The 15892-nt window shown below is 31.9% G+C and overlaps 2 protein-coding genes across 5 annotated transcripts in view; one reads left to right on the forward strand and one right to left on the reverse strand.

Annotated features, from left to right (window-relative positions):
• The window catches only part of LOC119838849 (17-beta-hydroxysteroid dehydrogenase 13-like), a 37959-nt gene extending 31490 nt beyond the window's left edge, over positions 1 to 6469 (forward strand). For 2 of the 3 annotated variants that reach the window (XM_038364989.1, XM_038364991.1), the window contains 4 exons: positions 1415 to 1592; positions 3818 to 4003; positions 4535 to 4717; positions 5218 to 5292. In XM_038364989.1, coding sequence (XP_038220917.1) covers positions 1415 to 1592; positions 3818 to 4003; positions 4535 to 4717; positions 5218 to 5292 — 622 coding nt within the window. Of the gene's footprint in view, positions 1 to 1414; positions 1593 to 3817; positions 4004 to 4534; positions 4718 to 5217 lie in introns of all 3 variants that reach the window. The other variant, XM_038364990.1, reaches the window with a different exon arrangement.
• Positions 6470 to 10155: 3686 nt separating this feature from the next.
• LOC119838809 (oxysterol-binding protein-related protein 1) overlaps positions 10156 to 15892 on the reverse strand; it is a 14584-nt gene continuing 8847 nt past the window's right edge. For both annotated transcript variants that reach the window (XM_038364928.1, XM_038364927.1), the window contains exons 3-10: positions 14746 to 14966; positions 14246 to 14361; positions 13689 to 13831; positions 13051 to 13251; positions 12461 to 12656; positions 12137 to 12253; positions 11220 to 11434; positions 10156 to 10731 (exon numbers count right to left, since the gene is read on the reverse strand). In XM_038364928.1, the coding sequence (XP_038220856.1) occupies positions 10623 to 10731; positions 11220 to 11434; positions 12137 to 12253; positions 12461 to 12656; positions 13051 to 13251; positions 13689 to 13831; positions 14246 to 14361; positions 14746 to 14966 (1318 nt within the window). In that variant the 3' untranslated portion in view covers positions 10156 to 10622. The remainder of the gene's footprint in view (positions 10732 to 11219; positions 11435 to 12136; positions 12254 to 12460; positions 12657 to 13050; positions 13252 to 13688; positions 13832 to 14245; positions 14362 to 14745; positions 14967 to 15892) is intronic.

Raw genomic sequence — 15892 nt, forward strand, 5'->3', positions numbered from 1 at the left:
TGACAGTTGGAGCGGCAGACGTATTCAAATATTAATTATATAAATACATAAAACTCATAGATTTATATTAATAAATAAATAAAATGTCTATTATAATACATGAAACATTAATAAACAGACAAATAATATACCTACATAACTTAATTGTGTAAAAACGTAATTATAAATATAATAAAATTGGGTAATAAAAAATTGGGTAATTAAGGCGTATAAATGGACCGGACGGATTGAAAATTATATAAAAGTTACTATTTAACATTAGACTAAACAGCCTTCAAATTGTGAAAACTAGACCAATTTAAAGAGAAACACGGGTGCCAGCTGTTAACAAAAAAAAAGGGAATAATTTATATCTGATCACCGAAACGAAACTTCTGAGCCTATGTATACCTATTTTGAATGTCGAATGAATGAATTTTACTGAGTGAATCGATTTTGTGATTCTTTTTATTTGAAAGCTGGTGCCCCGCATGTGCCCCCATTTACATTTGGTTTATTTCTGACAATTCGAAGGCAGTTTAGTTTTTTGTAAAAAATCATTTTATATATTTACCTTGATCAATGGACTAATGGAGTCTAAATTTGATATATGAATTACATACTAAATAAATTGATTATTATTACTATATTAGTTTTTCCTATTGATTTAATATTAATGGCTCATTAGTTTCTGGTTATAAATGAATTGAATTAATGATTTACGAATATTTTATTTTAGCCACGTGTATATTATGTAAACATCGAATGATGCTTTCAAGATTTAAAAAAAAATTATACGACGCTAAAATGTCCATTAGATATGTTTTGTTTTTTGAAGGTATTCAAATCAAACAGATGAACTCATAGTATTTTTAGGTGTTTGATTATACGCGAGTATTAGAAATTAAAATAATGTACAACGGATACAGTCCATTAAAAAGAGTTTGATTACAAAAAAAGTTTTTAGACATAATATTATAATTAGGTATTTAATCATGTTATTGCCCTGCACTATTCTTTCCGTACACCTGGTTGTGAGGCAGAAGTCGAAGCGTTCGTTTTAATTTATAATTAGATCCATTGTAAAGCATTAGAGCAATAAATAAAAAATAATTATAATGATTATTTTTATCAAAAAACTAAACTGCCTTCAAATAGTCCCAACTAGACCCAATTTAAATGGGACCACATGGCTGCCATAACTCTCAAATAAAAATAATAAAAAAATCTTTTCACTCCGTTAAAATTATGTGACAGGCACAATAATACAGTCGCATGATAACTTCTTCATTTTTTGAAGTCGTTTAAAAAGCGATAGTAAACTATTTTAAGCAAAATATAAATATAATTCATCTACGATTATTCGTTTTAACAAGAAACAAATGTCTTTTAGTATTTTTATCTGTGGTCTTATAAAGTTCTCTTCAAATTTCAGCTGTGACGTCACAGATCGCGAAGCAATCAACGAACTCATAGAGAAAATCCGCAAGGAGGTCGGCGAGGTGACTATACTGGTGAACAATGCTGGCCTGATGCCTTGCAAGCCGCTGCTCCAGACCAATGAGAAGGAGATACGAACTGCCTTCGAAGTTAATGTCCTTGCTCATTTATGGGTATGACTCATTTCTATCACTATATTATTTTCTATCACTATCACTACATACTATGTTTAGCCGCTTTCTTTGTCCATTTGTATTCCCCGTATGTATGCTTAAATCTTTAAAACTATGTAACGGATTTTGATGGGGTAATAGATAGAGTGATACAAGAGAAAGGTTTATGTATAATAACATCTATTAAACTACTCCGAATTAACGCGTGCGAAGCCGCGGGCAAAAGCTAGTATAGTATAAAGCAAAGTCGTAATGTATGTTTAAATCTTTAAAACTTCGCAACGGATTTTAATGGGGGTTTATTTTAATAGAGTGATCAACTTTATACTATAAGTTTTGATTGTGTACATTTTTAATTGCTAAAATAGTAATAGTCAAAACATATTTCATAACTTATAGATACGGTAGAAATTACATAAACAATTAGCCATTACAAGAACTGAGTACTAAAGGATGTTTGACTTATATAATAATCGACATCCAAGAAACTACGCAATGTAAATATTTTAATAATTACAAGTGGGCAGCCACAATTGGTATTTAATACAAGTGGTTAATGTATAGACTTACTGAGTATCAGATAACCGCATAATCTGTGCGGTATTTTTTCTTTGTTTTTTATTATATATGGGCGGTTTAACAGGAAGTCATTTTCACATCACAGTAATAAAATATAATTAAAATGATACGCTCTGTTAAATTATATATTTTTTTACTATATGATTCTTAATTTGAATTAAAAAATTGTTAAATTATGCACTTATCACTTAGAACTGATCTAATATGATTTAATCTTTAAATAAGCTAGAACGATATTAAGTTTACCGTTAACCGTAGGAAGTGTAGTAAAAGGGCCCTTTTTATAAAGTAAATTTACTGTATCTTAAATAAATCATAAATGTAAACCAATTTCAATTTCAATATTGGAACGCTTAGGTCCTTGAACGAACCAGAAAAATTTTCGATCAAAACAATATGAAAAATCTGTGATACAAATCGCGATATTGTATTATGATAAATAAAAAAAAAGATACATAAGAAACCTAATCGCAGGATCATATTATGATCAATTGAATAAAAAAAACACGCTTAAATATCAACGTACTTTTCTAACTTGCTCATATACAGATTACAGAGTATTCGTATGAAAATCAGTTATTGAATCCTAGTGATCCTAATCATATTGTCGCCGATTTAAAATAAAGTTTGGACTATAATCTATAAATCTAAAGTGGGTCAAAATCGAGTCTAGAAAATTCGGTTACATACAAACATACAGGTGATACTAATAAAAGGCGTGTTAACAAGATTTTACGCAATATTCATAAATTTCTTTAAATACCAATGTTTAGCATATGTCGGAAATCCATATTATTATGTCTATGGAATATATGTTTTTGTTTATGTGACCTTTTAACGTTTGGCTTCAACTTTCAAGGTCAAAATCGTCATTTGAAACGATGGATAAACCACAACGAACTTGTTGGTTTTGGCATGGATATTTTATTACAGAAATGTAGTGAAACGATTAATATATATCACAGTATCAATAGCCTATAGAATAGTCTTTGGCTTGTAGTTTAAAACTGTAGGTTACTATAATTGGATGTAACTCATTTTTCAATCTGACAGTACCGAAGACTGAATACGTAAGCTTTAAAAATGATATATGTTTACCCGTATTACAATATGAAAATAAATCATCTTAAACGTAATTTGTTATATGACGATTTTGTCCACGCCGCCCTATTTAAAATACAGTTCACTTAGAACACTCCACACACCATTATACCTGCCAGAAAAAGTCTCTCAAAATCAATTGTCCGATGAATTGGCATAAAACCGGATATAAAACACTATTTGTACATAACTAGCATTCCGACCGCGGCTTTGCCCGCATTGTCGCAGAAAAGATAGACCGGGGATGTTACCGGCAAAGTTTCCGGTCCCGTTCGATATCCGGGATAAAAACTATCCTATGTCCTTTCTCGGGTCTCAATCTATATCTGTTCCAAATTTTAACTTAATCGGTTTTGCCGTCCTTGAGTTATAAGTAGTGTAACTAAAACAACTTTCTTTATATATATATGACAGAGAAGGCATCATTATAAGCGAAGATAAAATGAATCTTTATATTATTTACTATATAGTTCACTATATTATTTAGTTTATTATTTACCTCGATTCCAACAACAAATGTGTAATACCCAACAATGTCATTGCAGCTGCTTCAAGCGGTACTCCCATCCATGATGGAGCGGAACCACGGGCACATAGTGGCCATGTCTTCAATGGCGGGGGTGCTCGGCCTACGGAATCTTGTCCCGTACTGCGGCACCAAGTTCGCGGTGCGCGGCATGATGGAGGCGCTGCATGAGGAGCTTCGGGAGGACCCGAGGGACTTTAGCGGGGTGAATATACTCAGTATCCCTACCATCCTGACTGTCCTTAATAGTCTTACTGATAAGTGCGAAAACGTATTATTTGTCTTCCTATGACGTTACAACGGAGCTGTATATTTTACTACATCTTCCATTATTAACTACATAGCTCGATTTAATCCAGGGCTGAATATAGGCCTCGCCATGTGCACGCCATTATTTCCTGTTTTTTGCCATTCGCATCCACTTCCTTCCTAAGACCTTCACACGTCGTCAGCCAATCTAGTAGGCTGACGTCCGACGTTCCTCCGTTAATCTATACTAATATTATAAACCTGAAGAGTTTGTTTGAACGCAATAATCTCAGGAACTACTGGTCCGATTTAAAAAATACTTTCAGTGTTAGATAGCCCATTTATTGAGGAAGGCTATAGGCTATATATGTACCAGTTGCCAAGCCGGGGCGGACCGTTAGTTTATTATATATTAACTACATACATTTCATTAGCTCCGCGATACGTAATAAGAAAAGTTACACTGTATCCATTAAAATGATTCTAGATTAAGCTGACTTGCATCTGCCCGTACATAGTGGACACAGGCCTTTGCAAGAACCCAAAGATCAAGTTCCCTTCACTGATGAAGATCATCTCGCCATCCGAAGCCGCTGATAACATCCTGGACGCTGTGAGGAGGAACTATTCTGAGATCACGATACCCAGCTCTCTATATTACATTAACCAGGTAATGTTTTCTTGGGGTTTATTTATATAATTACAAATAATATGAGTATATCGAAGGTACACTTTACCGAGAAACTAAAACACAGGTTTGGACCTTGACAAAACATTTTTTAATTATTCCATATTCAAGCCTATCTAGGCATCGCGTAGCGTTAATAAGTATAAAAAATAGAAAAATTGACAATTTAGGTGACCTTAAAGCTTCACTTTACACTAGTTGTTAGATCCCGTACAGTACGTACGTTCGTTTGAGAATTAAACTGTATGTTATATAATTTTTATGTCCCCGCATATATTTGGATTAACTGATTTTAGATACAAACATATTACAATGGGTCTATAGGATGTTTATACAGCTGCTGAGGCTAGCTCACATTTCAGTTTAAATCGATAATAAGATATTTAAAACTAAATAATTTCATATCACAGTTTCTTCCTAATTCATATATTCTATCTTCTTCCAAGCAATAGTTCTATATTTTTTTTTGTACTATATTACAGATGTTTAGAATGTTCCCCCGGCCTGTACCTCTGCACCTGAAAGATTTCCTGGACTCTGGTTTGGAAGCGCAGTAAGAACTACGGTAACTTGTTAACGGTGGTGTGGGACCAATTATTTGTAAGTAGGCGAAGTAAGGATATGTTGCAATGTACAGGGTGGACTTAAATTGATTGCTAAAACTATAATATTTTGCTGGAATAACTGAAGAAACAATTTAATAGAAGTGTGTAAAGAAATCGAATTTGAATGAAATTTTTTATAACATTGTTACTACAAATTAGAAGTGTATAAATAATAACGGAATTTGATTGAAATATAAAGACCTCATTTATGGGTTTAATGCAAAGGTGGACTTATTTAATGTCATATGTGATCGAAAAGATTTGTGAGGAATGGCAATACAAAAAATATTTATTTTATCATGGTAAAATAATAATTTTTTATACACAACTTTAGGTTTTATAGCTGGCTTGAAGCCGAAATCGATAGACTATGCAATTTTGTTGATGCAACTAAAATTGTATCGTTTTTTGATTATTAAATATAATAAGTTTTGTAATTTTCAAGAATTATGTATAAGCTTCAAGTAAATAAGCGAAAGCGGTCCACTGCTCAAGAAAATGTATTTTACGAAGAAAAAATTTGATAGATCTTGATAAAATTTAGATGGTAGCAAAAATAAAGTTTCGATTATTTTGAAAATATAAGTTTTGTTACATGCATTTTCTAGAAGTGGTTTATGTCCAAGATATGCCTTTTCACACGTAAAAATCGATATAATGGTGTAAAATCATTAATTGTCATTTTGCGTGTGTAAAGAGAACTTAGGCATTGATATAGAGAGAGGCGAGTGTGATACTTTAGTGGTAAGTCTCATTTTGAAATTTCTGTTGTATACATGTTTTCTATTCAAATTCATATATCGAATTCGAACAACGTCTTAAATTCAAACGACTTAGTTAAGTTAGTTTTAAGAAGAACGAATGAACCAAGAATGGACATATTATGTATTTCTTATACTTTAAAAAATATCGACTTTTATAAAAAAAAATAACATTTTATGAAGGCATTTAATCGAGCTTTTAAATGAAATGTTTTTGATTTTTAAATTTTTCTACTATATCACATTTGTATGAAGTGCCATTATATTTATTATCTGTGGTATCTTGACTGATCTATTGTCTATGCAACCGTATTATTGTGAAGACCGTATTATTGTGCTTGATCCGTTAATTATTATTGCATGAATTGGAAAATATAGCCAAAAGTTTGTTTTGCTTTCATGTCTTGCCGTAATTACTCCGTTGGCCACAATAGCATCAAATAAGAATCATGAAAACAGCAAATGCCAAATTACAAAACATTATAAACCTTTAACTTTTATTATTATTTATTTAACTCTTCAACATTGATTGTACATAGAAGGAAATTTAGAGATAATAATAATAATGAGTAAAATAAAGCGTACAGTATAGTATTTTTTTTAGTTTTATAGCATTGAAATGCTTTATTAATACACATTTTACATTATAAACGTTTGATTTTTTTAGTCTTGGCTATAAAACTAATTAATAATTATAAATATCTTATACTAACATATTATTACATATTTTTAAGCTTGAAACCTAACCACTAAAATTGTATCCAAGAAAGCAATAAATAAAATAAATAAGCTATAGTTTGATACTTAGAAATTAAAAGAAAATACATAGTATCCAGAACATCATTTTTTTGAAAGATGGTTAAACAGATGATCCATTTACAAGGAGGTAATATAATAGTTTGTTTTGAATCCAGTTATTTTTCCCATGTTTTTTTCCCATATTTTTGTGTTATTTAACACGTTTTGAATAATAAACAAATAAACAAAATTTTTGCAATAATACGGTGTTTCCTTATTTTAGATTGTGTAATATATGATCTTTTAAACGATTATATCACAATTTTTCATATATGATATTACAATATTTTATAATTATGAATGTGATAACTGTGTTATTAATAGACAAATAAAGAATTAATAACAAACGGCGTTTTATTGTCCTTGTACCCATATTATTAGAAAGCTTTTATTAGTTATTTCTTTGTTTGAAAAATTTCATAAACTTCGGTTTTTTTAAGCAAATCAATTTCATTAACACACTACGCCATATTAATTAATAAGTTATTAATATTTTTATAATATTTGTAAACATTGGCCGATGTTATTTAAATATATTAATTAACTTATAAATGAAAAATCGAAACCCATAAAAAATATTGTTTCTATAAACTCCAATTAATGTTGTTTAACTAAATTTTCTTTAACTATGTAAGTATTACAATATTTATATCCTACATTGTTATGCAATTTAAGAGTTCCTAATTACAATAATTAAATAAGTAAGAGAAATAACTGACAAAATTTGGATTTAATGTTTGTCATCCGCTTTATTCGTAATAATATAAATTAAGTCTTAACATTGTTTCACTACCTCTGCGAATGTTCATGGGAGGTGTCAATCTGTTGCCCGTTCCTTGCCGCCGAGTCCTTGTTTGCACGCCATCTAGCGTACTTTGTAGAACTAAGTAACATATAAACCATGGAATACTGCCATCTGTTGTAGAATTGCGTGACGAGCACAAGTACCTACACATGTAACATGTAAGTGAACGCACCAAGCGTTCTAACTGCTATTATCGCTCTTCAAGTTTCCCCATCTCGGATAATTTCTATTTTTACAAGCTCTACATTAAGTTAATGTAGTTAGCTCGACAAAAAGTATTTAAGGTAAGCGACTACCGTCGCCCATGAACATCATACGTTGGTACGTCTCATAACTTATAGTCTTATTTCAAAAATATTGTAAGCGCGAGTTAGACTGTAACAGCGCCATCTAGTGTTGAATATTTTTTGTTAAACATTACGCACCAGTAGAAGGTTTTATTACTATTGAGTAACATAGGCTATATTGTTTTTATTTTTATCCGACCCAAAAGGGGGGAGGGGGGACGAATTATCAAATAAAACAAAAGTTGCATAATACAATTCGCTATTTATTGCATAAACATTTACATAATTGAGACTAGCGGGCCTGATATAAGAAATTCTAAGTACCTAACTTAGGACTTATTTGAAAGATAGCTTCGACATGGAGGTTGCAAAATAATAAAATTACTTGATTTGAATTATGAGGCGTCTCAACTGCCAGAATATATAAGCGAAAAAGTGATGTTTGTTAATTTAAAAATGTCTCAATTGTGCCACTGATTATTTTAAGCGAAGATTTCATATATTTTAATTTAATTATTCTGCGTAGCTCTCATTATTCGTAGCTGAAGACAATAAAACATTAATGCTCTAATAGTCTACACACCAAAAGGCGTATGACTCAATTACGGTACAACGGTCTACGAAGCACTTACATTATAATTTATAAGCAAATAAATATTCAGACAAGTCTGCACAAACTCACTAGTTGGAATGTTGTACTGAGTGCTGAGTGATAATCACAGATAATAGCATCCAGACAAAACTATTTATTATCTATAACACTTGATACAAATTGCTACACATAAATGTAACAATAGACCTACTTCTTAGCTCATACAAATAGGTATTTACAAATAATAAACAATCATTTTCAAATGTTTTTTTAATCATTAACTTATAAATATTATGATGGCAGGCTACAATAATGCATTGTCAATATTAAATTTTAAGACAAACTTACAATGTATAAATATGCTAGTTTTTTATTACAACGCAATTTGATATTATTTAAAATATTTTTGATATCAATTTACTTAAATTGTAATGATGCTCTAAAGCTATGCTTCAAATATTATTCATACTGTTATATTATATTATACATATTGTTTATTAGTAATATGATAAGGTGGGTATATCAAGAGTCAACGAAATTACGGTTTTCGAAAAGGTTTTATGATTTATTTGAGATTTTGTATATAAAAAAAATGTTTTAGCGTCAAATTCCATATATTTACAATAATTGACTCGGATTTTGAATATCTCCACCAAAAGCGAATGTTTCTCCAATTACATATGTCGAACTATTTTATTTTGTTTTTTTTTTATTAATACATTGTAATCTTTTCATGTAAAGGTATTAATAATTTAAAATAGGTTTCGCTAATAGATTTATTTATGCACAAATGAGTAGATTACCGTCCATAGAGATTTATCGTCTGTGCCTTACGAGACCAGAACTTCCTAATATTGGTTTATGCGAAAAGGACTTAGATAAATTGTTTTAAAAACTGCATACAATAATTGTAAACCACAGACGAGTGCATTATTGTTTGAAAATTCGGTTTCATTATTTGTAATACCTTTTTATGTTGTGCTCCTATAAATATTATATCTATACATGCTATTTTGATTAACCACTACGTTTTTTTTCTACACACCAATGTACACAATATAATTTGATAGATTTAATTTTCTACTCGCGCATTGGCACAGCATAAAATGGCCCCACTACAAACACAGATAATATAGGTATTTTTTTATTTTATTTTTAAGCGTATACAGATAATCTATACACATTGATTTAAATAACAACTTGATTTTGAATAGTAGATAACAGTTATTTAAAAAAAAAACATATGAATAATACCCGATACGTTTCCATTGGTATTTTATACAATTTAAGAAATAGCCTTATAATAAAAAAAATATAAAAGGAAATAAAAATAATTAACATCAAAAGAAATTCAGAAGAAGAGAAGTGAAAGTAGAATGCTTTTTATATATTTTTATCTTTATTACTAGTAATATTTATTATATTTCTTTTGGGTTTGTGCGTCGTTATATGATTATAATAAATGCGATAAATGCAATGAATTATCTTATCATATTTATATTTTCTGTCTTATAGTCTATTTATTATTTTAGTACTTTAATCAAATAATTTTTTTAAGAATAGAACTACAAATACATCAAACTATAGTATAGCTGTTATTCATATTTTATTGTAGATAACTGAAATAGTACATTTCTTTAAAAATAAATTTGACTATAAAGGAGGGAAATTTTAAGTACTATTTTATTTTGAGCATTTCCTTTTAGTAATTCGAGTATACATTAAAAAAAAAACAACACGAAATGTTTTTGAGAAAATGAAAAACTTAGTAAGTATTTATACTGAGAACAAAAAATTACGAAGGAAGATAATATCATAGGAAGAGAAAGTGGAGAGAAAAGAATACTTCGTTACATGTAAAAACATTGATAAATTATTCGATATAACTAGATAAAAAGGGTAAAAATTGATATTAAACCAATAAACATAATAATTTAAGCTTAATAAATAATATTTTGACTAGCTCCAAGCAATTTTGTCCTTTGAATAAGATATTTTCCTCCCGGAAATCACATATTTAAGGTATTCAATTAAATTCATTAAAATATATCGATATCTTTCAAGTGCTGGTAGTTTCTATCCCAGTAACCACCATTGTAGAGCCAGTCTTCTTGCTTCGTGTAGGGGTTCGTGCCTTGACTGAACCACCTGTAAAGTATGAAAATAACATCACATTTTTAGTCGCTTTTACGTCCTGTGTATAGTAAAAATACAAAAGCTTAATAGTTACGTTTAATATGAATAAATTGTAACATCTATTGATATGTCAATTTTAGTTTACTAAAATTGTTATTACACTTTCACTGCCTTCAAATCTCTAAAAATAAAAGGCATAATATGTAATATGTATGTACAATATTCACTTTAATTTCCTTAAAATCTCTATATTGGCAACATCATAGCATAACACCGACCCATTAGTATTACTCATATATTAATTTAATTCGGCGAATTATATTAATCAATATCGTCTTTAAAACTTAACTAATTATGCTAAAGATATACCGTAAATATGTGTATACAAGTCATCATAATTATGTCAAAGTCTGATTACTTTTACGAGACCCCTCGGCCCCTTAACCCCATTATTCAAAAATACGTCACAAGTCATTCATGTATCGCCCTATGTCAGTAACCTGGGTTGCCATCCATCCGGCGACTTCTTGAGCATCTTCCTCGCCGCTCTTTGCTTCTCCTCCAGCCTGGTCTTCTCCGCGGCGGCCGCGTCGATGTCGCCCTGCTCCAGCAGGCGGATGTCGGGCCGCAGCCTGCTGTCCGTGGGGCAGAGCTGGCCCTTCATGTCGCGTTCCAGTTCGTTGAGGGACATTGCGAATTCCGTGAACTGGTAATACTGGAAAAGTGTGTGAATAAATGTGACAACTTACAGTTTTGAAAAAGTACTTAAATATAACATGTTCTTAGGTTACAAACAGTGGCGACCAATGCAGAACTGAACTCTGAACCCTGTTAAGAAATTGCTGTCTGAATTATCAAGTTTTCCGCAAAGAAAACCAGTCATTGATAAAATTTAGACTAGCAAGGTTCAACAGAAAAAAATGGTTGCCTGTAAAGTCGGTTTTACGGGCGAAGATTTTACGTGACAACGTCTTTTTCTCGGTAGAATATTTATTGATATGAATATTATTAAATTGCACAATAGGAACAAGGAATTGAATGAAAATAAGAATTGCACAAATTTTAACTATAGAAAATATATTTTGTTTACTAAAAAGACAGAGACAGAGACACAAGCACGCGCCGATTCAATGCGCCTAATTCTCTAGTGCTGCGCGCGCGGCGGACCGGTCATTGTTCGGTGACTCATCGTAACGTTACCGGGCGTTACACTTTTTCATGAGTGCCTCCGAGCCGCAACCTAATTTAAGACGTTGTCACGTCAAAAAGGTTGCTATTCTAAAGATTCGGACAAATCAGATGTTACCATGTAATAAGCATTTGAAGATAGAATTGAAAAACAAATATGGCAAAATTGCTTCCATTTGAGCGAGTTTGGTTTTCATCAACAACCTGGATGCCAATTGTTTCAGCGTACCTGTGCGCTTGTGCTGGGTCTAGGGCGAGCCTCCCAGAGAGTCACTGAGCCGGGGATATCGATGTTGAAGGAGTCATCTGGTTTTGGGACCTCGTCTGAAGTCTCCGCTTCATCAGTCTGGAGAAAAATATTTTAACACAATGGAAAAAGGGCAAAATTCAAGTCCGATTATTTAAAAAACTTATACAGACTTGATGCCTTTAAAAACTTTAATTATTTACTTTTTCCTTATTACATGTATCATTGACTTTCCAATAAACCTTAGCCTAAAGTGAATCACATGTTAATTTGCTCTGCGAAAGTGTCAGAGAATCCAATACTCACATCCTGTATCGACATAGACCGCAGCGCGCCGACCTTGAAGCTGTTCAACTTAGCAAGGACCTTTTTGGGCGTGTGCGAGGGTGTCTGCCCGGTCGCCTCGTCCCCACGCTCCTTCGACCACTGGTCGTAAGCGGATGCCGTGCAGCACTTGATGTATTGCGTCCACTTGCCGTAAAGAAAGCGTAAACGCTTTTTGCTGGAAATTGATGCGTTTGAGAATTATATGTAATGCCTTAAAGCGGATTTAAATTACCATTATCATTATTACATTATCTATTGAGAGATATAATTACATGAGACGATAACTATTTACAGTTATTTAATACCTCTTTTTACGAATTATGGGGGAGGTGGGAAACATCTAAGTTTTCAAAAAATAGGAACATTCAGTCACAACTGTCTCCGAATGTCCGGTAAACACGAGAATAATTAAATCTAGTTATATAGACTATCAATTCAATATATATCCATTAAAATTATTATAATAACGAGTACAATACTTTAAATCAATAGTGTACCTATAATATAGACCAGAGGAAGAAAATTTGATAATGCATCAGGTAAAGAAATCATAACACCAACTTTCTCACCTCGGATCTGTAATAAACCCGTCAACCCGATGCAGGTCCCTATTATTGAACCCAGCAGGTTTAAAGCAGAGGTTTGCTTTGAGTCCAGCTCCTCCATGGCAGGTGACCTCCATAGCTCCGTACTGCTCGATCCAGAGCTTGCCGACGATCACGTTGTGGACACAGCAGTTCACGTTACTCCAAGTGTAGGCTTCACCCCACCTAAGATATTGTAAGAATGTTTAAAATTTATAGATTTCACACACAACTGTGTAAAAATAAGGAAAAATTAAAATTTTAATATACGAAACAACCTTTTCATACGCTTCAGTTATTAAGAGGCACAGAGATATACTAATTATTATTTTAAACAAAAGCTGAAACCACATTCAAATTGTCAATTAAAAAAAAAATCACAAAAAACGGTTCAACCAGTAAAGAGAAGTAAGAAACACCAAAAGTACATTACAATTGATAACCTGCTCCTTTCTTTAAAGTCGGTTGAAAGCTAGGCAATAGCGTAAATAACGAAAGAAAGAGTTGTAGTTCAAAGCCACAATAGAAAATAGTATAAAATGTCTGCAATTCATTTACGATTCCAATTCGCCTCCAATTTGGTTCGATAAACAAACTAGGTTACAGTCAGCTCGCTAAATTACCTCGGCAGTTCGACTGTGACATGCCCCTTGGGCTGTATCTCGACACTTTTGCCGCAGAACTTGAGTTTCGGGTGCACGGAACCGTGGAAAACAAAATGTGGACTGTCTGCGTGGAACGCAGATACTGGCGGGTGGTGCGATACCTGAACATACGAAAAAATAAAGTGACATACAGTTTTAACTTATAAATTTAAAACAAGTAAGAGCAATGATTTCAATGTTTAAATGGCATCTAATTTAATCTATTCTATAAATTTATTTATTTATCTATTTATTACAAAAGAAATATAATTAATAAACATATAATTTGAGGTTCTGAAACCTTTGATACAATCATATAAAAGGTATTTGAAAACCGAGTGAATATTTAATTTTATTAAAATGCACAAATACACATTTGACAGCACACTAAAACAAATATATTTAAAAGTTCGAAAAACACATCCTGCTTTCATTTAGGTAATTAATCTTTCGATATATCTAATTAACTGATGTTATCAAAGGTTTATACGTGTGTTAGGTAATAGGTACACTAAATGTAAACTCAATTAGCCTACCTGTTCGCACACAGCACGGAACTCTGGGCGTTCCAGTTCGTACGTTTCCCCCAGGAGGGGGTTAAATGGTTTCCCCAAACGCTCCCAGTTCGAGGCTAATGCACTTACTGCAAACGCTGTTGAAATACAGAATTGTTAATTGCGTCCATGACCAGAAAATTAACTAAGTTGAATCGTTCTGATGATTCTGGATTTTGCTGGTTATAGTGGTTGGTTTAATTGGAATATCTCATTAACTTCATTAGCATATGAAGCGTCCATTCTGAGAATAATTATAGTTTAGTCATCGACGCGAAACTGTAACAAAGACAGATAATTCCTTTGCAACAATATTTGGAAAGCTTATTGCTAATCGAGTCTCTGATATAATATACCATTTTCAGGAACTCAAAACTGCTATATTTTGTATATAATTGTTATCATAATAACATTTATTACGAATACTTAATACATATATGTATATAAATGGTACACATGCCATTTGTAAGGTCAATCCTTACCAGCGATATATTCCATCCTGGCAACCGGATCCGTTTGTTCGGAAGCCATCCTCAGGAGATGAGCGTACTCCAGATACTCCAGCATTCGCTGAAGGAACGACAGCGGCTCGTTAAACACCACCGGCATCGTGATCTTTGAAAGTTCCTTGCCGACGCAGTTCTTTAAAACTGACCACAGGGAGAAGTCACCGCGGCTGAATTGGGCCACAGGAAGAGATGTCCTGGAAACGGAATGCTGGATTATATTTCGAAAAACAAAACAACATAATTATTAATTACTTGTAATTTTAATTAGGAGTTTAATTGCTTTTTTATTTTTCTTGAGCTACACAGAAATTAAGAAAACTAAATATTTCTTTAAATAAGACAGTTAATAATGCATTATCACTTGCTTTTAATTTAAATTTTAACTATTCAAGTACATGGGCAAACAATGTTATTCTCTGTATAATGTTGTTATTCACATTTTCATGTCTCTATCAAGTGTTCAAAATAGGCTATCTAACAATATCTAAAATACCAGAGTGCAAAAATCTAAAAAGAAATTTGTGTAAAAACTTAAGATTAAAAAACGATTTATCATGAAATAAATATTTGTGACAATAACTTTTTCCGTTAGAAAATTAGAAAACTGAAATATTGTTTATACGTTTCATTATTTACCAATTTATGTATACCGATCGCATTTAACCCATTTTTATTACAAATAAAAAGCTATGTTTTGTGTAAATAAAAAATTTCTGATGACAGACTCTTTACATATAAAAGACGTCAACAACGAACTCAGCATCCCGAATTCAATCACATTGTAATGCAAAGAGTAAAGACCTCAATTTGGTGTAACCTTTTGTAAGCAATTTTACTTGAGTCTGAAAATGTAAAAGCTTTCGGAAAGTTTTGTTATTAGTAGTCTATGTACGTATAAGTATTCAAATGTTAAATGACCTTCATTTTCAGAAGGTAGTAAAGAGAACCCAGCGGAAATCAGTCGAGGACCGTCATTGTTATTTGCGTAACTGTCAATATTTACCGTCTATTGTAATAGACCACTTAAGGCAAAAGTAATATTCTTTTAGTTTTATTTGTGAATCTGGCTTGTAAATATGGGTGTTCTGTCAGCTATTTTGCCATATATTATAGACTTCGA

This window comes from Zerene cesonia, unplaced genomic scaffold (assembly GCF_012273895.1).
Source record: "Zerene cesonia ecotype Mississippi unplaced genomic scaffold, Zerene_cesonia_1.1 Zces_u005, whole genome shotgun sequence".
In the NCBI taxonomy this organism is placed as follows: Eukaryota; Metazoa; Arthropoda; class Insecta; order Lepidoptera; family Pieridae; genus Zerene; species Zerene cesonia.